This window comes from Dryas octopetala, chromosome 9, assembly GCF_963921425.1.
Source record: "Dryas octopetala chromosome 9, drDryOcto1.1, whole genome shotgun sequence".
In the NCBI taxonomy this organism is placed as follows: domain Eukaryota; kingdom Viridiplantae; phylum Streptophyta; class Magnoliopsida; order Rosales; family Rosaceae; genus Dryas; species Dryas octopetala.
Genome location: NC_141374.1, coordinates 16,785,871 through 16,811,435, shown reverse-complemented (window position 1 = coordinate 16,811,435; position 25,565 = coordinate 16,785,871). Strand labels below are relative to the sequence as shown.

Sequence of the window (25,565 nt, the reverse complement as noted above, 5' to 3'; positions counted from 1 at the left end):
TCTATTTATTCGATCACAATTAGATATTTTAATAGTTCCGATTTATTTAGTTTTTTTTTAAAGAGTAGTGATCATTATATAGAGATTTATAAAATATACAACTTCGATCATCGAACTATAATATATGCAAAATAGATCTTCTAAACCATACCTATACCTTAAATGAGGTATACCTCAATGGAAAGGCTTTCTCTAAGTCAATATCTATATATAGGTTACAGAAAAAATTTCCATTTTAATATTATGCTCATATGTATAAATAAGAAATATGCATATACAAAAAAAAAAAATTGATCAATTTCCAACACTAGTTCAAATAAAATAGCTTTAGAAAATATATATTTTTCTTTCAGATCGATCATTATTGATTAAATTCGGTAGGTGACCTTGGCCAAAAAAAAATTAAAAAAATAAAATTCGGTAGGTGAATATTATATAGTGCTAATTAAGGGATCCATATTATAGGCCTACGTTCTTACAGCTACACATTTTGTTACAAGAGTATTTACAATTTACAAGTCATTGATCATGAGATTATGCATGCAAACTAAATCGATCAATAACCTTTCATTAATATTCTTAATCAAAGATCAATTCCTCTTAGACAATGACTTAGATTAGGTATAGAAATTTGGCCAAACCAGTGGTTTCCATCAATCTCAATCAATATTCAATAACCATTTATATCTATTTGTACGAAGATTTAGACTTCCGTGTCTAAATATTGTTTTTACATTGTAAAATTGTGCTTCAACGTACATTCCCAAATTATTTAGAATTAATTACTCTAGGGTACATGACAAGTATTTTATTTAACCTCTACTATACCTATTGTTCAAATTTAACAATAAGGTCACATTTGTAAGTTATGATATTAAAAAAATATGTTATATTTTTTTTCTCTCTCTCTCTCTCTCTCTCTCTCTCGCGATCCACACTGCTCCACAACGAAGCTTCTTGCTCCGGCTTTCTCCCAACAAATGGCGACCACCGGTGTGCTCCCTACACCAGCGCCGACTCAACCCACCCTCCCCGCTACCGGCTGGTCACCACTTGCAGCAAATCGATGCAAGAAAGGGGAGTAATGTCGCCGGCTTCCTCTCTCTCTCTCTCTCTCTCTCTCTCTCTCTTTCTTTCTTTCTTTCTTTCTTTCTTTCTTTCTCTCTCTCTCTCTCTGTGCTTGATCGAAGCCTGCTCGAAGCCTTCTAATGGATCTGCTCCGAGCTTGATCGAAGCCTTCTAGATCTGCTTTGACCACTCCGACTTCTCCTCGATTGGGCATGATCACAGCTTGTGGTACGTAGACTCCTACTTTGATTTTTTATCAGTAGAAGGTTCTTGATTCTGAAACTGCAATTTCTGGAACATTGGAAGTAAACTGAAACTGCAGTTTATTGGAGTTGTAGTTACTAACTGCAGTTTCTGAAACTGCAAATGAACTGAAACTGCAGTTTATTTGAGTTGCAACTGCAGTTTCAGAAACTGCAGTTTATTTGAGTTGCAACTGCAGTTTCAGAAACTGCAAATGAACTGAAACTGCAGTTTATTTGAGTTGTAAGCTTGCAGTTGTAGTGTAAGTGAAACTGCAGTTTCTGAAACTGCAAGTGAAACTGCAGTTTCTGAAACTGCAAAGTAAACTGAAACTGCAGTTTTTTTGGAGTTGCAGGCTTGCAATTGCAGAACGATGCTTGTGAGTGAAGATGAACAATTGTCGATTTGGTAAAGTTGAAGAAAGAGATCGATTTGGCAAAAAAAAAAAAGAATATCAGTTTTGGGCTGTTTGTGTAGCTGGTTTGGTTGTTATGCGTTTCTTTTGGAAGGTGTCCGCATGTTATATATTGGGGGGCTGGTAGATAGTGTCCGCAAGTTAATAAAAATAGATTGAGTAGTTTTGGTTAATATTTTGCTTTGTTAGTACCTTATAATTAATGGACTCAATTATTTATGGGTAAGGAGCTAGTAAAAGATAAAATCAATTAGTACCATTTTTTATGGAGATATAAATCCTTAAATTTATTTACAGGATTAAAATCTAAATAATAAAAAAGGTCCATTGATTTTAGGTATCAAATTGTAATGTTTTTTCATTTTAACTACCAAAATATTTATGTAATTTCACTTTAAGTACTAAATTTCAGTTTAAGTACAAACTTAAAAAAACATGGTTATATGGAACTGTGACTGTCTAACAGTCATAACTTTTTTATTGATTTGTTGTTTTTTCAATATTTGTAAGACTTAAACTTTAATGTTTAGTGTTTGGGTTATAGGATTTCATTCCCCAAACCTAAATCAAAAGTATGAAACCCTTAAAAATTTTGATTTTTTATAAATTTTAAACAATCACAACTGTAATTGTTCGACAATTACAACTGTAACTGTTCGACAGTCACAACTATTTAACAAACTGATTTGTGACCTAATCCAAAATGTCTTACTTTAAGTTAGTATCTAAACTAAAAAAATTAGTGTCTTGCTGCTTTACTGAAAAACTATTGATATTTGATATTTAATCATAATTTTCTATAATAAAAAATAAGAAAATGAGAGAATCCAAATCTATTGATTTTAGCCTATAGATATATATATCATATGAATTAGACCCATATGGCCATATGTATCTCGTTAGTGTGAAATTAAACCCGAACTCAAAATCTTGGACTTACATCACATCAAATTGCAAATGATAACTGATGTATTAGAGTAATTTGACATAATATTAATGGTTATGAGTAGTGCTCTAGAACAACTCTTGCTATATATCTCGTTATGTTATTGACGACATATATGTTTGGTGCATGGTGGGTTCTAGAAGATAAAATGTTCCATTAATTGGATGTCGTATGATCTGATGACAAATGATGATGACTTGGACTATTGTGTGATGCAGAGACAATTAATTGGACGGTCTTTGTGATTTCAGATTTCTGTCCATACATGCATGTGTGTGTGATCACTGATAGGAAGTGTGTATTGGGCCTGGGCCCAACATTGAATAATATGACAATGATAGAATATGAGAGCTCAACCTTGCCTGGAAAGAACTCAGGCTACTCATCAGCTAGCTATTTAATATCCCCTAATTGTTTGAATTGTGATCATAAAAAGACAATTAATAAGTAAATCAATAAATGGAAATTAAGATCCTTCTGATTCCTAACATATATATATATATATATGGAGTAGCGCTTTAAAACTAACTGGTTAGCAAGTTAATACGAACCTAACCATACTGTTTGTGGGTAAACCCACACCGATCCAACAGCCAATCCTGGCTGGACACGTGGCTGGTCAGACTTTGACCTCCACGTCATCACTGCTCAGCACTTCCTCCGCCAGCTCAGACCGGGTCTCTATGCCGAGCCTTCCATGTTCGGTCCGAGCCGAACCGATGGACTTCCAGGGGATCGAATGTCAATCTTTCCACGGTCTTCTCAGATCGGCTCGGCTCGGCACTAAAGAAATCTCCTCCGAGTTCTGGCGTCGGCCAGTTGGGGCTCGGAGGGATCCCTGTCTTTTAGGTCGGCTCGGTTTGAAATCCCATGTCCGATCCGATCACGCATGGGCTTCATGCATACGCATAAGGACATGTATTCGGCTCGGCTCGGCTCTCCGCCGCCATTCCCGGGAAGATCACGTTGGGATGAACCGCCACACTTGAATGCACCTGACACAAATCCTCTGACAGATGGAATATCCAGCCTGCATTCATGACTATTGAGGTAGTTTGTCTGGACCTTCCAACCTTGCATTTAATGGAGCATTCAATGCAGCATTGAATGCTGAGGAGGTGAGTAGCTATGCATGCAACTAGCTCTGACCAGGTGCGTGGGTCTCTGGCAACCATTCATTCACATGCAGGTAACTTACTCATTAAGTCTTCCTTTGCCTATATATACCAACTCATGTGTGTAAAACATCGACCTATCAACCTATCCACAAAACACTTACACAAAAATTCCTACTCACCAAAGAGCATACCCAACTTGCTGAGAATAACCCAGGACATTTGCCTTGTTCTTCATATTCTCCCAAGTTCATCCTTTGTTCTTCCTCATCTATCATCAAACATCACCATTGATTTCATCATCGGAGTGTGTTTGGCTGGTACCACACCGGTCCATCTCCTTTGATCTTGTGTTTGTCTACAGGAAGATCCCAATCAACATCCATATCATCATCCAGCAGGGCTTCGGATCAGCCAAGTCATCATCTCTACGTTGTTGCATCTACCTCACGAGAATTTGCATCACCAAATGGGCCGAAGCCGAGCCCCTAGCCACTACCACAGCCGAGCGGATGGAGACCTTCGTCTGGAAGAACATCATATGCCGGTTCGGCATGCCACACACCATCATCGCGGACAATGGCAAGCAGTTCGACTGCAACAAATTCAGGAGTTTTTGTTCACATCTGAACATCAACCTGCGCTTCACCGCTCCTTACCATCCACAGTCGAACGGACAGGTTGAGGCCATCAACAAGATCATCAAGAAGACCCTCAAGACTAAGCTTGATAATGCTAAGGGGAATTAGCCTGAACTCTTGCCAGAGGTGCTTTGGTCTTACCGAACTTCCTATCGCAACTCCACGAAGGAAACACCTTACGCATTGGCATTCGGGACTGATGCTGTCGTCCCGGTTGAAATGGGGACTCCTTCCTTCCGAACCGGTACGTACAATGCCGAGACAAATGACACCGGACTTCGGCTCGGCCTAGACATGATCGAGGAGAGGCGAACCGATGCTAATCTCTGCCGAGCCGCTTACCAACGGAGGGTAGCCAAATACTACAACCAAAGGGTCAGGCCCAGGAGCTTCGGATTGGGCAGTCTCGTCATGAAAAAGAATCCCCTCACCGTCAAGGAGAGCTCATTCGATCCGAACTGGACCGGACCATACAGAATTACAGGCATAGTCAAGCCTGGCACTTAAAACTTGGCCACTCTGGCTGGGAAGCCTCTCAAGCATAGCTGGAACGCTGAACACTTGAAAACTTATTATCAGTAAAAATGTAGTTAGGATCGGGGACTGTCCGACCTAACACCCATTCCAATCAATGAAAGGATGAACACATTTTGACTCATCTTCTTCTTTTTTTTTTCGAAGAAAACACTGGGGACTCTACTCCTATACACTTTCAACAAAGAGGAAAGATCTAAATGTTTCCTTCGAAAAAATGTGAAACCCATGTGCCGAGCCGAAGTGCCATTTCCGGCCCGATGCTCGGCATATTACAGACTCATCAGGTCTATAAACTCATGTGTCGAGCTGGCGCGCCATTTCCGGCCCGATGCTCGGCATATTACAGACTCATCAGGTCTATAAACTCATGTGTCGAGCTGGCGCGCCATTTCCGGCCCGATGCTCAGCATATTACAGACTCATCAGGTCTATAAACTCCTGTGCCGAGCTGGCGCGCCACTTTCGACCCGATGCTCGGCATGGTACAGACTTATCAGGTCTATAAAAATCCCTGTCCGAGCCGAAGTGACTTCCTACAGTCCTAACGCTCAACAGGATATTTCTAAAAGAAAAATATACACTCCAACCAAAACTTTCATCGTGCATGCCGAGCCGATCTGAAAGCAGGTTTGAATATTTTTCTCAAAAAACAAAATTCCTAAATATCTCAATGGGTATGCCGAGCCCATCCGGGATCACTAGGGTTTTTGAATTCCTGCTTATCTTCATTATGCTTATCAAGCTGATCCGAAGACAAATTTCTAATATATCATTACCATTCATTTTCATTGCGATCGGCATGCCGAGCCGATCTCAAAATGTCTTGGTTTTTATTATGTTTGTCACTTTTATCATTTTCTTATTCATGTGTTACTTGTTATGTCTTTAGCTTAGTTTCTGAGCTGAACTGACAACAACTTGTTTCATAAAAAGAAAATATTGATAAATTAAACAAGATAAACCAAATACAGAATTGTTCCAAAAACAATTAAGCCCGAGCCACACTTCGGCTCGGGAACAAAAACAAAAACAAAACAACACGAAAATTAAACAAAAGCAGCTATCATGCAGATCGCCCGGCAGGCCCTTCCTGGATCGGCTCGGTGGACTCCTCGGGCGTCTCCTCGCCGAGCTGCACCACCTCAACCCTGCCGATCTGCATCTCAGCTTTGGGATCGGATTCGGGGACTGGGGGGATCGGGGTCGGCTCGCACTCGGGCAGCGAAAGATTCCCCGGCATCGGCTCGGTCACTGAGGTAACCACCTCGGCGGCAGCTCGGTGATCAGAAGGAGGAAGGTCTTCTTGCTGGCTCTCCTGGGTGTCCCCCTCGCCGTCGGACTCGCCGACGAAGGACAAATCCCAGTCCGGCCTCTTCGACCGGATCTCCTCCAACAGCTCCTTATACCCCTCAAACTGAGCATCGGCAAGTGCCTGGACGCTCGGCACTCCGGCTTGACGCCGAACTTCGACCGCCCTCCGCTCGGCCGCCTCGACGTCCCGCTGGAGATCGTCGGCGAACTGGCCCAACTCGGCCACCTTCTGCTCGGAGGCAAGGAGCTCCTTTCTGAGCCGAGCCACCTCCACTTCCTTCTCGACCAACTGGGTACGAAGATCGACCGATCGACCGCGCTCGGCCTTGACCTCCCGTTCGGCCTCGGCTAGCTTCTCCCTCAGTTCACCGTTCCTCTCCCGAAGCCTCCCCATCCTCGCCTCGGCATCGACTGCGGCCTGGGCTACTTCAAACTGCTTTAGGGCGAGCTACACAAAAAAAAAAAAAAGTGTGTGTTAGTCCGAGCTAACTGGGAAGAGCGTAAATCCGAAGTCAGGAGTACTTACCATCATGACCTGGCGGGAGGTGCTCAGTGCCTTGCTTCCGAAGCTCGGCGTCTCCTGTCCGGCCCAGAGCCCTTCGACCACCTTCGGCGTGACCACGCGTTTGAAACCGGTCACGAAAGGCTCAATAGAGGAGTCCACCTCCATCACCTTCATGGAGGCCGAGCCAGAAACCTCGGCATCGGTACCACTGGGCTCAGCCCGGTTCCTCTTTTCTGGACGGGCCTCGGTCGCAGGACCCTTCCTCTTCTCTCCGTGCCGGTCAGTCCTCGGCACGGAGGGCCCAGGTCGGGCTGTCGCCGCGACGGGTGTTTGGGTCGGCTCGACTGGGACCCGGCCCGCAGCTTTCCTTTGGGCGCTTTTCTCGGCTTTCTTCCCCAGCCGAGCCTCCATCTCGGCCGAACTCATTCCCTTTTCGGCTCGACCTGATCTGGGTCTGCCCGAGCAGGAACTTGGTGGATGAATATTCGGTCGGCGAGTCTCTGATCGCAGCAATCTGATCCCTCAGCTCGCCTTTCAGTTTGTACTTGCCCCAGCTGACTGCAAAGACGAAACCAAAAGGAGTTAGCCACAAAATATACATACAATCATCACAAAACATATCCAAGTTCCCCTCGGATCGGCCCCAGTTCCCCATTGCCCACCTGGAATCCTAAAAGCTCTGGGAACCCGAGCCGGGGTGGAGCTGCTCGGATCGGCGAATTCCCAATCCCCAGAGACAAAGAAATATCTCCTCTTCCAAGTCTTCTGAGAGGAGGGATTGCCCGAGAACAGTGGCCCCGAGTAGGCCTGCAGGTTGTAGAAGCCGAGCTCGGTGTTCTTCGACCTCAATGCGTAGGAGCAGAACAGGATATCCTTGTCCGGCTCGCATTTGTGCACCTTGTGCCACAAAATATGCATGGACAGGATGATCCTGTACACGTTGGGATTTAGCTGATGCGGCGCCGCGCCGATCATGGCCAACCAATCCTGCAGGAATGGATGCAGGGGAAGCCGAACCCCATTTTCAAACATTTCGGGATACATGGTCACCCATCCCTTGGGGGGTCGGCTCGGCTTCTCCCCTTCCATCGGCAATCTCATCATTATGGCCTCGGGAACAGAGTACCGAGCTCTCAGATCCTCGAGATGAAACTCGGTCATCTCGTTTGGGATCTAATCGGCCTTCCAAGCCAACTCCTTATAAAAATCCGGATCGATCGGGCTCCCCATCACGGATCCGAGCCGATCCGAGGTCGATGCCTCATGACCCCTGTCCCTTTCCTCCGAACCCGAGATAAGTCTTCTCGGAACTCTTGGGCTCGGCTCGGCTTGAACCTCCTCTTCATCGCCTCGGGGTTGGCGCACTCTACCTGGGTTCCGATCTAAGGTCGAGATGACCTCATTCAGCTCCTCGGACAGGCTATCCCAGCCTGCCTCCCCCCCTGGTGGGCTTCGGCTCACCTCGGCCTCGCTATCCCCTTCGAAGGCATCCCCCGAGCCGAGCCGATCACTCGAATCGGATTCAAACATTACTAAAACACCTTTCTCTGTTTTTCTCTCTTACTTTTTGGATCGAAACGTCCCCTTTTTCAAGAACACCAAGAACAAAACCCAGAAAACCCGAAAAAAGGGAAAAACTCAAAGGTGGACAGAATCACTTACTGGTTTTGTCCGGCCAAATCTCTCCGCCCCAAACACCCTCGGAACCACCTCGCCTATCGCTGTACCTGGTCGATATCGGGATCGGACCACCACTCAAACGACGGGGAGAGAAAGAGTTTCACGGTGAGAGAGAGAGTTTCGCAGGAGAGGGAGTGAGCTTCTGAAAAATGTGAGAAGGAAGAGAGAGAAACTGCCAAACTTATACCCCCATGCAAACCGATCTCAGCCCTTCATTTTTTGGCGCTTCAAGCCCCAGATTTTGACACCTGTCAAGCATTCAAAATACCCATAAATGAGGTGACCCTTACGTTCCCCCATGCAGAAATCAAACGTCCCTTCATCTGCCCCCGAGATATTTTGGCCAAACACAAGTCATCACTTGTTCGGATCTTCAGGAAATTGGTCCTGTTGGGTTCAGCTCGGATCAAACAAAATGCCATTCTTGAGAAGGTCATCACACTTCAGCTTCCAACCCACCACTGTCCGCTCGGATCGGAAGCTGGGGGACTCATGTTTGTGGGTAAACCCACACCGATCCAACAGCCAATCCTGGCTGGACACGTGGCTGGTCAGACTTTGACCTCCACGTCATCACTGCTCAGCACTTCCTCTGCCAGCTCAGACCGGGTCTCTATGCCGAGCCTTCCATGTTCAGTCCGAGCCGAACCGATGGACTTCCAGGGGATCGAATGTCAATCTTTCCACGGTCTTCTCAGATCGGCTCGGCTCGGCACTAAAGAAATCTCCTCCGAGTTCTGGCGTCGGCCAGTTGGGGCTCGGAGGGATCCCTGTCTTTTGGGTCGGCTCGGTTTGAAATCCCATGTCCGATCCGATCACGCATGGGCTTCATGCATACGCATAAGGACATGTATTCGGCTCGGCTCGGCTCTCCGCCGCCATTCCCGGGAAGATCACGTTGGGATGAACCGCCACACTTGAATGCACCTGACACAAATCCTCTGACGGATGGAATATCCAGCCTGCATTCATGACTATTGAGGTAGTTTGCCTGGACCTTCCAACCTTGCATTTAATGGAGCATTCAATGCAGCATTGAATGCTGAGGAGGTGAGTAGCTATGCATGCAACTAGCTCTGACCAGGTGCGTGGGTCTCTGGCAACCATTCATTCACATGCAGGTAACTTACTCATTAAGTCTTCCTTTGCCTATATATACCAACTCATGTGTGTAAAACATCGACCTATCAACCTATCCACAAAACACTTACACAAAAATTCCTACTCACCAAAGAGCATACCCAACTTGCTGAGAATAACCCAGGACATTTGCCTTGTTCTTCCTATTCTCCCAAGTTCATCCTTTGTTCTTCCTCATCTATCATCAAACATCACCACTGATTTCATTATCGGAGTGTGTTTGGCTGGTACCACACCGGTCCATCTCTTTTGATCTTGTGTTTGTCTACAGGAAGATCCCAATCAACATCCATATCATCATCCAGCAGGGCTTCGGATCAGCCAAGTCATCATCTCTACGTTGTTGCATCTACCTCACGAGAATTTGCATCAACACATACTTTTGGAACTACCACATAACTAATCTCATAATTAGAACTGTCAATTATTTAGGTCATACTTCAAATAAATAAACGACCAGTGTTTTCGATAAAAGCATATAAATGGTTGTTGTTATAATTAAATGACTTCCGATTTTAAAATTTTTTTACAGGAATGATATTTGAAGTATGACCTAAAAAATAGACGGTTCGGCTTTTGAGATTACATTGTGCGGTGGACCCAATAAGGTGGTTAACTTTGTATTAACTTACTAACTAGTTAGTTTTAGAGCATTTTTGCATATATATGTATATAATATCCTATTTCTTAGTTTGCATTTTGATAGCAATGCTTAATTTGAAGAATTAAATACATAAAGTTTCGTACATCAATTTCAAACCTACCGGATAGTTGTATTAATTAATTCACATATATAATAACCGGCCTGCATGCATGGCCATTGAACACAGTTTGCAATTGAACCACAAATTCGATCTTGAGCTAATATATATGAATCTCATTAATGACATTAAAAGTCACAGATATTAGACTTTAGAGTCCATTAACGCTGAATTTTATTGTTGCTTTTTCTAATCAAGTTGAAACTCATGACTTAAAGCCTATAGGCTATAGTGACACCAAAATATATATATTTGACGTTCGACTACATTAGAAAATTGGTGATTGATCGAATAGCTAGCTATATTATTGTCACATGACTTACATAAACTACTCATCTCATAAAGAAGATATTGAAGGACAAAAAAGGTAAAGCATGAGTATATGTAAAAAAAAAAATGACATGCATGTTATAATATTGTTACACTCTCAATATCTACCATTTATATATATTATCCACGCCTTACTTGCCATATTTAATTCTTGGCATAAATTCAATTTAAACACATAACTATATATGTCATTTCAATGGGTACACAAACTTTAAAATATTTCAAATATACACCCGATTTATTATCTAAATTAAAAAATGGACTTCCGTTTATCGATTTGTTGAGAGATCAGTTAAATGTCAGCTTGGCTTTTGCTGACCGGGATTAATTGGGGACGTGGCGCCAACTCAGCATACCTTTCCCGCCAAATGAGCGACACATGTCCACTTGACACGGGCCCACATACCCATCAACTCTTTCCCGCTCGTCGAACGTTCTCATAACCATTTAGTCTCCAAAAAACATCATGTTTTCCCCTAAATTCGAATATAAATTTCTCACCTGTGTTCAACGAGTGAGAAAGAGATGATGAGTTTGTGGGCCCTTGTCAGGGGTAAGGTGGACATGTGTCACCATGTCGCTTATTTGGCAGGAAAGATTTGCTGAGATGGCGCCACGTCGCCTAGTAATCCAGCTCAGCAAAAGCCAAGCTGGCATTTAACTGATCTTTCAACGAATTAATTGACAGAAATCCATTTTTTCAATTTAGATAGTAGATCAGATCTATATTTTAAATATTTTAAAGTTCGTGAACTCCGTTGAAATGATATATATAGTTATATGTCTAAATTGAATTTATGCCTTAATTCTTTTATTAGAATGATACCTCTAGGTTTTGGGTTCGACCACTTCTCTTTCTTAGAAAAAAATATTATATTGATCGACCAAGTCTTAGCGAACGGAATTTATTATTTAATGAAGAAAAAAAAATCTTGAGCCCCATATCTGAAATGGGTTTTCACACACATGCAAATACAAACAAATTAGCAATTACTGATTGTTTGATAAGAAAGCAGACTGAGTCTTGAAGCTAGTAGTTATCTATATCTGGCTATAGGATGTGTGTACACACTGCGCGCAGTACTATATATATATATATATATATATATATATATATATATATATATATATATATGCGATGCTAAGCATTTGGTATTATTATAACCCTTTTTGTGGATCATATACTGACTAATAACAAATTGATTGACCGTCCAGTCCATATCCATATACATGGCAGAAGAAGACGAATTAAGATAGAAAAATGACTTAGAATTGGTCCTTGAATTAAAGTATATAAAACTTTGACTATGTCGATCTTTACTTAAAAGAGATTGAGTAGCACAGTATTTATTGGCCGGGATGGTTGATGTGGGCACAAAGTTCACAAACATACATATATATATATACAGGCTCCTCTGTTGAGGTATACCTCAACTTATTTATGTTGAGGTATACCATGTTAGGGCCCACACGAGTCGTTTTGTGTCGATCCGAACCGTTCAGTTTTTACATCTCCATAGATAGATCATCCTTGCAAAAAATTAGTCAAATCGGAAATCATTTGCCTATCTAACTTTGATCAAATAAATGGACGAACCAAGTATTTTCGATGAAACCGTCCATTTGTTTTATCAAAGTTAGATAGGCAAATGGTTTCCAATTTGGCTAATTTTTTGCAAGGATGATCTATCTATGGAGATGTAAAAACTGAACGGTTCGGATCGACACAAAACGACTCGTGTGGGCCCTAACATGGTATACCTCAACATATTTATGTTGAGGTATACCTCAACAGAAGGAGTCTGTATATCAGGCTCCTTCTGTTGAGGTATACCTCAACTTATTTATGTTGAGGTATACCATGTTAGGGCCCACACGAGTCGTTTTGTGTCGATCCGAACCGTTCAGTTTTTACATCTCCATAGATAGATCATCCTTGCAAAAAATTAGTCAAATCGGAAATCATTTGCCTATCTAACTTTGATCAAATAAATGGACGAACCAAGTATTTTCGATGAAACCGTCCATTTGTTTTATCAAAGTTAGATAGGCAAATGGTTTCCAATTTGGCTAATTTTTTGCAAGGATGATCTATCTATGGAGATGTAAAAACTGAACGGTTCGGATCGACACAAAACGACTCGTGTGGGCCCTAACATGGTATACCTCAACATAAATAAGTTGAGGTATACCTCAACAGAAGGAGTCTGTATATATATATATATATATATATACATACGCAAAGTACTTATTGTGATGCGTCACTGTAAAAGCATGCATGCAAGTCCAATCCATATGGTAATGACACAAATCACAAACAAACAAGAGAGGCTGTATAATATTGGCCTTGTATGCATGTCTCCCAATTCCTTGTTCAAACAAAACAATATATAATAATCAAATAGCCAGTAGAGCCAGGTACATTGCAAGGCTGCAGGTTCGATATATCAATATATTCTGCGATATTTTGTAACTCAATTTTGTTTTTTGCCTCATAAATTGTACTTAGGTAGGCAGTAGTACTAGCAAGTAGTGCTGTTGATGATGATCATGATACAACAATTTTCGGTACCTTCTTGCATTCCACATTGTGACCACAGCATATATATCAGGTTAGGAATATAGGGTTCAAGCTCAAGAAGAAGTCTGCAGCTGTTGAGGATTATGTTTATATTTTTTTGACGTATATGAGATGGGAGACTACCTCAATTATCTCATTTGTACATTTTTTATGACTTATTCAAACATAGATTTATATTACATTACGTACGTTCTTTTTCTTTTTAAATATTCAAAATAGAGAGAACCAAGAATTAATTATTGAACTTTTGTCGTGAATATAAAACTAAAGTGCTCCAACATTGAAGTTATGAGGACGTGACAAACGACCCATGCATGAGAAGTTGGATGCTAGCTAGCTAGCTAGAAACGGATTTGAATTGTATCATATATCATATATAATTTAATTGAGATTGAAAAATGGATAATAATATAGAGATGATTAATTATTGTACATAAAGACAACATTAATTAACGTTGGAGATCAAAGAGATCGATGGATCGATCAATCATGACTACTCTTTGGTCGATCTAACCACAAACAAAGTACTAATCACCGTTTTTAAAATTATTGGTCTAGACATATTAAACATACGTACTTAATTTGCATTTATTAGCTAATTTCAGCCGCTCCTTAATCACTTGATTCACACTAGCTAGCTAGATATGATAGAGAACACAGATGCATCGTTATTATCGATCGATTTCAATTAATTCTCAACTCAATTACAGGACTGATTATTGATTCTAACCATAGAGTACTAGTGTACTAGTGTGCCACCTGTCTCAGTACTCCACGCTTTCTAGCTATATATCTATCTATCTATCTCCACGCGCGTCATTTGTTTGACAATAATTAATATTAATAATTTCATATATGTTTAATTTCATGCATTCTCTTGGCCTGCCTTAGCTTGCTCCCTTCTTGGTAATTAAGCACACCTCTTCCATCTTTGATGAATAAGATGGAAACACTACTCGATCTTCTTGCACAAGAAAAACTCTCGCTCCTTGCCATCTACTCATTGAGTTTTAAATATTCAACTCGTTTTTTTTTTTTTTTTTTAAACTCTTAAATTAAGGGTTATATTAATATATATTTATGTTTTACTATTAAACCATATCAGACTGAGAGAAGCTTAAATTTCTAGTAAACGACTTAAATTAAAAATTAAAGATTTGATAAAATAATGAGAGAATTCAAAAAAATTAGAGAGCAAATATATAATTGTGCTCTATAACTAACTAACTGGGTGAGAATTAAAGTTTTTCTTATTTTGTTTTTGCATGACTTCTATTTATTATGAAAGGAATGAATTCCTACAATATTATAAAAGTTGGGTCTTTTTCGACATATATATATATATATAACCAAGTTCCCAATTCTGAAACTAGTACGTGTGAACCCACGTAGCTATTTTGGGGCTGTTACTTCCCATCTCACACGTAAACATGGCATGCATTAAGAGACACAGGTATGGAGTATGGGTATTTGGGTATCACTGTATCAGGGTATGGCAATCACACATTACGTGGATTCATAATTCATTCATCGTTCATTTAAAAGATAAAGCATACAACCTCAGTCAAAAAAAAGGTACACTACGTGTCCACATGATTGGGGACCATTGGGCTTGCTTAGGTGAAATATTGGAGCCCACCACCTAAAAAAGTAGTCTTTTAATTGTATTATGTGGGTTTGGGCCCGCTAAAACTCACAGGCCATGGTGGTCGACATGTGTCAAAATCTGATGCAACTAGAAATAAAGGTTACTGTGTTCTGAATCTTCTGATTAGGAAGTCGATCGCTCTAGCAGTCTAGCCTACTTGTCAAACTCAAGATTAATTGGAGGGAAGGGAATGAAGGTTTGGAGATCACATCTAAGTTTCGACCCCACGTGAAGACTTGACACGTACCCACTTCTGGAACGGATTGCCCGACAAATGATTCAATGCGGTTTGATCTTGGAGAGTTGCAAGTGTTGACCCCAATATTGTCATTTATGATATAATATTACCAAGCTTAAAATAGTTTTAAAATAAAGAAAATTAATCAAGTAATCATCTCAATTGAGGATCTCGTATACGGTATACCAATTCTTATATTAGAGTAGAGGTGTGATTCATCTTTGTGAATTTTATACAGGAAATTGTGGTATAAAAATAAAGTAACTAACATTATTTGTCTAATTTTATATAGGGAATTGTAATATAAAAATAAAATAAGTAACATTATTTGTCTAAACATTAGAAACAATTCTCGACATGCATTATGATTGTTGTAAATTAACTTTAAATAAGAGAATGAGTTTAGTATACTCTTTTGGGTTTGCAAAATATATTTTATAAGTTTAGATATTCATGAGACAAATTTTTTTATTTGAAAAAGGAGATTCGAGTTTGAGACCTTTTCAGGATTGTAAAAAGAAATTTTAATAAACCAATAAGTAGATGATATTCACGAGACAACTTAACCAAAATAAATTTTTACTTGGTAAAGACAAAACTACATTTGAAAGAAAGTGTTAAACTTATTCTACAGCCTAACAAAAAAGGAAAGACATCCTAAAAGTCAAACCCAAGTGAACCTGGTCCCTGATGAAGGGTAGCGTATTTAAGAGGGGACCTATCTTTGTATAAATACCTTTTACTGAAGGTACTGCTGTCATGTTGTGTATGCCTATGGCAGATCACCACGACAATGGTGCCATCAAGACTCTCATTACTGCTATTCCTTGTTTCACGTTGAGCATTTTACACAAAAAAAAACATACATGTACATATCATTGATGTGATAAGTACCATCCAATTACCCATTATTATCACATTAATTTATAACTCTTTTCTTTTTCTACAAAATCCATAGTACATAAATGAATTGTGTGTCTGTGTGTACATTTTTTGTACCTGTAATTAATGTTAAATTACCTTACAACTTTATATAGTGATCTTGTCAAATTTGAACCAAAATTTTGTTTTAAACATGAAATCATAGTAAAAACTAGGTAGCTAGCTAACATGCTAAAAGATCCCAGGGTAGTGAGAACAGCCATATGCCAAACCAATCCCTGGAATGAGAGCCACAGCTTTATATATAAAGGGCATGCTGAATTTATGTTATCGATCAACTTAAAAACTGTCTTAAAATCTGAAATTATAGCTGAACCTAAAAAATCCTTGTGCATTAAACCCTCATCATGGAGCTGTCATTATACCAGGAAAATGGCCTTTTCAACATGAGGAATAGCCGAGCAAATCCCTTTATTACTGCCTGACCTAGTGCTTCAATATCATTCATCAAGGACTTGATGAGATTAGGTCATGAATCTTCATTGGTATTATTGTGCAAGTTATTGAATAAGTTTCCGTTGATGATCAAAGCTTTATATCTTTACCATCTCATATATTTATATATTTCATTCCATATATATTTATAGAGATTTATAAAATAGACGGTTTCGATCATTAATTTACAATGCATAGTGGGTCTCACAAGCTATACCTCATCATGTTTAAGATGATGCATACCTCAACGAAATGAGTATATATATATATATGTATGCAATCATTCTTTAGAGAGGACGCCCACAATATATTTTTCACGGATTTCCAGCGCCAAGGGCTCGGTATTGTCATTTTCTTTTTCTCTCGAGTGTTCGGTACTAGTTTGTTGGCTTTATGTTAGGTTTTAATTTAGGCATTTTGAGCTCCACCCAAAATCTTGGAGTTAAAACTTAACATGCAGCTTCCATAAGTCTCATTCTACACCCTAGAAGGATATAGGGTGAACTGTTGTAAAAGTACCCTAAAAAATTGGAGGAAGCGATGTCGAGCGTTGCAATGTGCTTATTGCAACGCTCAGCTGTTATAAAAAAATTCACTATTGAGCGCTCGGTACAATCACCGAGTGCTTAGTGACGAGAATTCACCAAAAAAAAAAGCGGACACATCACACTTAGAGAAAAACTGTATGTACATATATATATTGTAAACAAAAGTGCATAGTTTTAGTCTTTAGAGAGGGTCCAGGAAAACCTGGTTTTCAATGAAAAGAATAGTATATAGTTGACAGTATTCTAAAAACAAATGAAATTTTCAAATTGGAGCTTCCCTAAAATGACTTTTCAAGGAGACTAGAAAGACTTGACATTCAAATACTGCGGGAAGCTTAGATGTGGTTTTTCTTTCCACCTGGTTCCATAGGCAATAGCTTAGATGCTTTCTGACTATGCAGATAACAACACAATTCCTATGCATTGTAAGAATGTCATCACAGTGGCTCTTCCTTTCAACTGAAAAATGTTTTCCTGTACATCTACTAAAAATAGAGACATACAACAGTGGAATCTGAATGATTTTAAACCAGAAAACAGTGTATACAAGTTTATCCAAATTTATCGGCAAAAAAGAAAAAAAAATGCTTGTATAGATGCATATTTGTATACAATTTTTCCTAGGGGAATAAATTACAATGTTGCATAATTTGTATGACAAGTAATGGGGGAAAAGATCACAAAACTGTTGTATAAGGAAACAATACACCTGCCAATGTAAAACAAACTCTAATCCTTGAATTCAAAATTTTCTTGCAAGAACTGGTAAAGCTCCTCTGCAACCATAGCAGGATACTCCTCTTGTGGAAGAAGAGCACCTGGCACCTCAACAAACTTACTCACTCCCTCGGCTTGCCTGAGAGCTTCCATCTCTGCTTTTGACCTTTTTGGAGATCCTTCAGTTGAGAGGACAATAACTGGTATCTTTCTTCTGCTCATATCTGCAAAGAGTTCAAGAAATTCCTCTCGGGATAGTACAGGGTCAAGGAGACCAGTCAAGAAAGAAGCAGGTGCATAGCGAGCACCTTTACGTTTCGTAAGTGCATATCTACTTTCCACAATTCCAGGGGTCACATTGTCAGGATTTGAATAGACATGGGATTTATACTGAGATTCAATTGACTTCTCATTGCTGACAAGCATGTTATACATCATCCAGCCCACAGCAGGGGCTCTTAAGGTGCCCCTAAGCAGTCCATACCTGATATGTTTGTTAACAAATGGAGAGATCAATCAGGTTCATTGATCAAAAGAAGTCTGGTGCTTGCATATGGTTTTGAGAAAACAAAAAAAGCACTTTCCATTGAAGACATCTATTTAAAATGTTTAAAGTGGACCAACTACATGTGATAGATAGAAACAAGAGGAAGCATCACACACTTTCGAAGAATAGGCAAGAATAGGCAAGTCGGAGGTTTTCCATCTATATATGAGATTTTCAGTTAGAATACCTTGTTTCCATGCTAGAATCCCGACCAAACACAATAGGAAGGGGACCAGCCCAGGTGGGTGCAATAGCAGCAATAGCTTTAGGCTTCACTGCACCCCGTTTTGCAGCACGAATAGTTAAAGTAGCTGCATGCCCTCCTCCAAATACCACAAACTCATTTTCTGGTTGATAGCAAGAGATTATTAGCAAGTAAAATTTCATATAAGCATATAAAAATAAAAAAATTCCGGATGTAGACAATAAGCATGATAAGGCAAGAATCCATAACAAAGTAAAACAACCTTTAAATTTACTTTTTCCCCATTCAATGGGGATAGGGAAGCATGATGATAGTTTCAAGTAATTCTGTTTAGCTAAGAAGTTCGAGTACCACAACATATGCATGCTTTACAAACAAGCTACTAAACATCTTGTTATGAAGGTATAGAATATAAATTGCAGATAAATTATAGCGGTATCATCATAATTGATGATTAACCCAGATAATATAGATAAGTAGTCACTCATCAACCTGAGCCGCTAATAGGGCCATCGGGTGCATTAATGAAGTCCACCAAAAATTTCTCCATAACATCAGCAGTGTAGTCCATCTTTGGTCTATCAGAGTACCCCAGACCAGGCCAATCAACAATGGTTGCTCGCCAATTAACATTACCATTTTGCTGAACAATAGTACTTGCTACTGATCTCCATTCTTCAACAGTGCTAACATCAGAAATGGTTGGTATCATAAGGATATTTTTAGAAGAACCCTCTCTCTCCTTTTCATGCTCCTCATAGTAGATGTTAATATCATTTTCCTTGAATTTCCATTTCCAACAATTGGTCTGAAACAAAGCACACTCACTTGTGAGGCAAGATGACAAACATATAGTACAATGCAATAACATAGCTCTACATATTTTAATATTCATGTGTTTCTTTATACACTGATCCCTATATAGCTATACCCTTGCAATTGACAAACTTATAGTTTCCAAATGTTGTTGCCATATACGTGACATCCACTTCTAGTGAAATTCAATTTGCTAACTGATAAAAAAAGAGTTCGCCGAAATCAAATAAAATAGAATCCTTCCATCTAATTTTTCATGAAATTTAACATAGTATTAACTTGTGTTCCACGTCGATAATGAAATGAGTCACCTGGGTGGCAGAAATACAAACTTCAAAACAATATTTCAGAAAGTAAACTTATTCAGATCTTCTCTGAAATGATCTAAGTCTTATGTATTCCTATTTCTTCATTTAGATATGTATCTATGTATGTTTTTTATTCCAACAAAAAAACAAAGTAAATTGTACGAGTTACAACTTTAAAAAACCAAAATTCTATGTTGTTATTGCTTAATTTTGTGGATTCCCCTAACTCACTCAAAAATTCATTCAATTTTCTCAAGTCCCTAAGCATTCATTATTCATACAATCATACACATGCAAGATCATCGAAGCCACAATCCAAACCTCAGCTCTAAAACCCATGTGCACAATGAGACATACATCAATAAAATGAAATCAAGAAAAGCATTTTCAGAATTCTGAAAGCAAGAAAAAAGTACAATTGAGTCTCTGACCTTTGATGGGCCTGAAGATTTATCGTCCACAGAGAGCTTGGAGTAGTCCAGGGTGGTTGAAGCCCTAACTGTCAGGGTTCTCTGGAAGCAAGCAGTCTGAGAGAAATTGGGTTTACTGGTTTTGCAGGGAAGAGTAAGGGACGGTTGTGAAGAAGTGTAGAATGCTGCGGAGAACGCCATGGAAATGGTGCAGGAATTGAGAGAGGGTTTAGAGGAAGGGGATAGGATCAATGATTTTAGGAACATGGAGTTGTGGAGGAAGACGCTGACCACTAGCTTTTACTGAGATTTATCAACAATTTTCCATATATTGCCGTTGGCCTTCCTCCCGCCACTAAAAAGATTTGGTAAATGGTCAAATGGTAATTATAAAAAAGCACTTTAAAGTTTGTTTCTTTTTAATTCAATGAACTTTAACTCTCATTTTTGTGTTTTCGTCTTCACCTTAATGACTTTCACACTATATAATTGATGGGTTAAGTTTAGAACAGAATAACGAGTATCAGATATTCAACATTTCAATAACATGGCAACTCTAACCATGTGTTGATGTCCCCGAAAGTATCCACTGAAATATCTGCTTCCTTTCCTCGCTGGCCGACTATCACAAATGTTTGCAAACATCCCATTTGCAAAAGCTCCAATTTTTGGAGAAAATTCACAGTACATATAAGCTGTACAATTATTTTGAGGGTTCAGTATATATAATCTGTACATTTCAAGGAATCACGAAAATTGTTGACAACAATAATTGGGGGTAATTAAATACAATTCTGGCAGCACTACAATTACTCCATCTGCACTACTTAGTTTCTTCTTCTTGATTTAGAAGTTAATCTTCAGTTTTCAACACTTTCCCAGCAGATTCAACTCACAGCTTCATTCGAACCAGTTTTCAAAATTTAGATCAATGATATAACCCAAGGCCAAATTTCTTGGCATTCCTTCTTGTCTTGGGTTTCAGGGTCAGTATCCTTCCATGACTTTGATCTCTCTTAACTTACAGGAGCTATACTATTTTCAAGTACTTCTCGTCTGTCCCCACTCACCAGTAATCTCTGCAAGAACAAGAGCCATCTTTGAAGAAGTGAAAGCGGCTTCTATCTCTCACCACTATCTCCAATCCATAAGCCTTAGAAATCAGCTTCATCATAGTATGACAGTCCCTACAAATCCGCAAATTCTTCACAATCCTTATAATCCTTCCTTCACGCAGTCTTGCCAACCCAAAAGCTACAGCAAGTTTCTCACTGTGGCTAAACACTGAATCTTCTTTATCCTCTTCTTCTATATCATGCAAAACACTCCCAACCTCCGGAACATAACCTCCACCAACTCTAAGTTTCAACATTATCTCCCTTAACTTCTCATAAGCCTCTTTAGTAATCTTATTTGTCTTTTCACCAGCCACAAAACTATACATGACCTTGTCAACTTCGATCACACTCCATCCTGGAGTTTTCTTAATCCTCTGGTCAGCCATTGATTTTCTTACAGCAGCAACATCCTTCCACTTCCCTGCAACAGCATATATATTTGACAAGAGAACGTGATCACCAGAATTGCTGGGGTCAAGTTTGGAAAGCATTTCCTTCACTTGTTCTGCCAACTCAACGTTACCATGAATGCTACAAGCCCCAAGAAGAGTTCGCCAAATAACAGCATTAGGAGATATTGGCAATTGACATACAAAATCATAGGCCTTCTGTAGTTTACCAGCTCGACCATATAGATCCACCATACAACCGTAATGTTCAATAGCTGGTTCTATACCATACATATCTCTCATCTTAGAGAAATACTCGCATCCTTCATCGATAAATCCAGCATGACTACAAGCATACAAAACTGGAATGAAGGTGATCCCATCAGGCCTAATTCCAGACGCTTCCATCTTATGGAAAACTTGAATTGCTTCTTTGCCATAACCATGCATTGCAAGCGCTGCTATCATTGAAGTCCAAGAAACGATACTCCTTTTCTCTGGCATTCTTTCAAAGACCAACTGAGCCATGCCCACATTTCCAGATTTAGAGTATGTATCCAGGAGTGCATTATTGACTGAAATCATCCAAAGAAACCCAGCCTTCTCTACTAACCCATGTAGAATTTTACCAAACTCAAAAGCCCCAGCTTGTGCACACGCAGAGAGTACCCCAGTCAAGCTCGCCTCATTGGGTCTGATTCCCTCCCTTAGTAGTTCCCTGAAAAACCCAAAAGCCTCATCAAAACAACCATTTTGAGCAAACCCAACAATCATAGTACTCCAAGACACATCATCTTTCAATGACATCTTCAAAAACGCCTTCTTAGCCAGCTCAAGCTCATCCGCTTTCACGTACCCAGCAAGCACAATATTCCACGAGGTCAAATTCCTCAAAGGCATACGATCAAACATCGCCTCCGCACCCTCCACATCCCCACACCTAAAACACGCGGTCAGAATCGCATTCCACGCAACCACATTTGGTTCAAACATTTCCTCAAACACGTTGCGCGCGCAACTCACACGCCCACAATCCGCATACATACTGATCAGAGTCGTCCCAACAAAAAGATGGGTATGAAGCCCATGGCTCAAAGCTTGACAATGCAGCTGCAACCCATCTCTCAAAGACCGGCAATTCGCCGCCGCCTTAAGTATAAACGCGAAAGAGAAGCTATCAAGCGGGTTAAACCATTTTCGACGCATTTCAACGAACAGAACCAGCGCATTGTGCGGGGTATCAGATTCTGCGAGGCCACGGATGAGGGTATTGTACATGAAAGCATCTGGGTCTCGAAAATGGAGGAACATACGGCGAGCATAGTCGAGAGCGTCGGAGATTGAGACCGCACAGCGGAGGAGGAGTTTGCCGAAGACCAAGGGATGGGAGTCGAGGCCGGCCTTACACATAAAGGCGTGGATTTGCTTCACGGTTTTGAGGGTCTTGCACTTGCTCAACAAAGACACGCAAAGCTGTTCCGCGCTGTTCATTCTCAGGTCAAAGGCGAATGTTTACGTAGCGGTTCTTTAAAAGTAGCCGTTTCTTCCTTTAGTAATGCCACTTCAAGTTTGGACTCAATTAATAAACAAAACGGTAATTTCACCCAAAAAATAAAAAACAAATTAAATCTCGACCGCTGAAAGAGAGCACGTGACAGCCGTTGGATCCTAGGGCACCTGAGTCTCCTCCTCTAAGGCTCTAACTTTAGCTTTCTCACTCTACCCCCAAAACAGAGCTGCTCTAACCACAGAGAGAGAAAGAGAAAATGGTGCAGAGGCTCACATACCGTACGCGCCATAGCTATGCAACCAAGTCCAACCAGCACCGCGTCGTCAAAACCCCTGGTACTTCTAACAATCTAAGACATGGTATTATATGTTTATGTGGAGCTAAAGCTGGTGTCTTTGCAATCAAAGTACAAACTTTGTGTGTTTTTCATAGGCTTAGGCTTGTTTAGTGTGAGTGTCTGATCTGCTGTTAAAGCACAAAAGTAGAGTTTTTGATGAATCTATAGAGCCTAGTATATGTTTAAAAATTGTGTTCTTTTATGGATTTTTGGATTTGCAATAATATAGGGAAAATTGAAATGAGAGAAATTTAGAGGTCACATTGTGTAGATAAGATTATTGACATGCAAATCGGTGAAGAGAAGAGGCTGCATGGTTTACTATGTTATTTTGTTTCCTCATTTGTATGTCATTCATAATAGTTTTCTTTTGGATTACAATCTAATCATTTCCTGCATTTTCATTTTATTTTATACTACGAAACTTTGTGCGGATGGGTTTTTGCTTATTCCTTGGAAAAATTGATGTTTAGGTGGAAAGCTTGTGTATCAGACCACTAAGAAGAGAGCAAGTGGACCCAAGTGTCCTGTTACCGGAAAGAGAATCCAAGGGGTGGGTTCATTCTTTTGAGCCATGACTTGTTTTCATGCTTGTATTTGGTCTAACAAGTATTCAGATTAGATTTTGGTTTATTGCATGTGGTTGCTAATATTGGGTATCAAGTGTTTTGTGCAATCCAAGCCTATATATATTATGTGTTTTTGACCATATGTATATGCTTAGTTCTTTGTCATGTAATGAACTTTATATGTCATAATTAATATTTCTGGGAAAATTAAGGCCACAATGTTGATATATATTGTTGGTATGAAGTACCACTGTCATTCTTTTTTCCCGATAATTATATGTGATGAATTCATGTCTATATTTTACGTCTCCTGATAACTTTATATAATTTTTGGATTCAATTAATTGAGAGTTGGGACTAAAATTGAGTTTGATTCTATGAAAATAGTTTCATGTTCCCATGTGCCATGAAGAATGAATCCACCTTGTTTTATATACAGTTCTGTGACTCTGGATCTTCATTTATTAGCTGCTTTTTCATTTGTGTCACAAGTCCAACACTATCGACTTGAGAAACTCTGTGCTTGGTTATATGCCCTGTGTTGAGGCACAGCCCCGTGTTATTTCTCACTATCTGCTATTTGCAGATTCCTCACTTGAGACCTGCTGAATATAAGAGGTCTAGACTATCAAGGAACAGGAGGACTGTGAATCGTGCTTATGGGGGTGTGCTGTCGGGTGGAGCCGTCAGAGAGAGGTTTGTATTTCCAGAAATTTAAGCTATCAAGTTCTTAGGTATATTTGGGCACTTGTGTGGTGTTTATTTTGACAGGGTTACAGATAGAACCTTTTTTTTCTTTTAATCTTTTTTATTATTGATGTCATTTTTTTCTTGTTTTGCAGGATAATCCGAGCCTTTTTGGTGGAAGAGCAGAAGATTGTGAAGAAGGTTTTGAAGATTCAGAAGGCAAAAGAAAAGCAGGCATCAAGGAGCTAAGGAGTAAGGAGTCATAGAGAAGGACCTTTCTTTGTTTATCTGGAACGATAGTTGTCAACTTTTTGATAAATTTGAATGAGTTTCCTAGTTGACATTATAATTTCAATGAATACAATACTCATCTATATTCATTCTACTATTTAAGAATTAAAGCTCCTTGTTTCATGGATGGTATTGGATGGACACAGATATAATTGCTCAAAGTGCTAAAACCCAGTTTATGAAAAGATTTTCTCCACCACTTATTTTTCTACAGAAGTATGAAAAGATGAAGCAGCTAGAGTGCTAAACACAGTTCAACTTTACTAGGAAATGGGTCCATTTTGTTTAATAAACTGAAGGGAGTCCCACAAGCTTGTCATAAGGAGGGTGTAATTCTTTCACAGTTTCACCAACTGATGCTCGAACAAGCCCGGCCCGACCCATTTTACATCCCTAACTCATGAAAATAGGCGTGGATTCCTAGCTGGATCCATCATTTTGACACCAAAGACTTGTTCATAAGGGCCAATTGTTGCAACCATCTATAGAGTCCCAAACTCTCGCCGTTAGTGAAAGTTTGTGAGCTTCTTTGATACTCCTTCATTCCTTGTTCAACACTTTCATGTGCTTCATGTTG

The 25,565-nt window shown here is 39.8% G+C and overlaps 3 protein-coding genes across 3 annotated transcripts; 1 reads left to right on the top strand and 2 right to left on the bottom strand.

The window, feature by feature from the left end:
• Positions 1 to 17,626: 17,626 nt before the first annotated feature.
• On the bottom strand, positions 17,627 to 20,396 carry LOC147274954 (alpha/beta-Hydrolases superfamily protein). Its single transcript, XM_086257202.1, has 4 exons — positions 20,109 to 20,396; positions 19,046 to 19,361; positions 18,536 to 18,695; positions 17,627 to 18,285 (listed from the first exon to the last, which is right to left on the bottom strand). Exons 1-4 carry the CDS (start codon positions 20,352 to 20,354, stop codon positions 17,814 to 17,816), a joined length of 1,194 nt encoding a protein of 397 aa, XP_086113328.1. The 5' UTR covers positions 20,355 to 20,396; the 3' UTR covers positions 17,627 to 17,813.
• A 321-nt stretch (positions 20,397 to 20,717) lies between these two features.
• LOC147274953 (Tetratricopeptide repeat (TPR)-like superfamily protein) lies at positions 20,718 to 23,143 on the bottom strand. The gene has a single exon (XM_086256152.1). It carries the CDS (start codon positions 23,083 to 23,085, stop codon positions 21,154 to 21,156), a length of 1,932 nt encoding a protein of 643 aa, XP_086112278.1. The 5' UTR covers positions 23,086 to 23,143; the 3' UTR covers positions 20,718 to 21,153.
• A 141-nt stretch (positions 23,144 to 23,284) lies between these two features.
• LOC147274952 (large ribosomal subunit protein eL34) lies at positions 23,285 to 25,085 on the top strand. The gene is made up of 4 exons (XM_086256153.1): positions 23,285 to 23,439; positions 23,915 to 23,994; positions 24,597 to 24,706; positions 24,853 to 25,085. The coding sequence occupies exons 1-4, from the start codon at positions 23,361 to 23,363 to the stop codon at positions 24,944 to 24,946; spliced, it is 363 nt and encodes a 120-aa protein (XP_086112279.1). The 5' UTR covers positions 23,285 to 23,360; the 3' UTR covers positions 24,947 to 25,085.
• Positions 25,086 to 25,565: the final 480 nt, after the last annotated feature.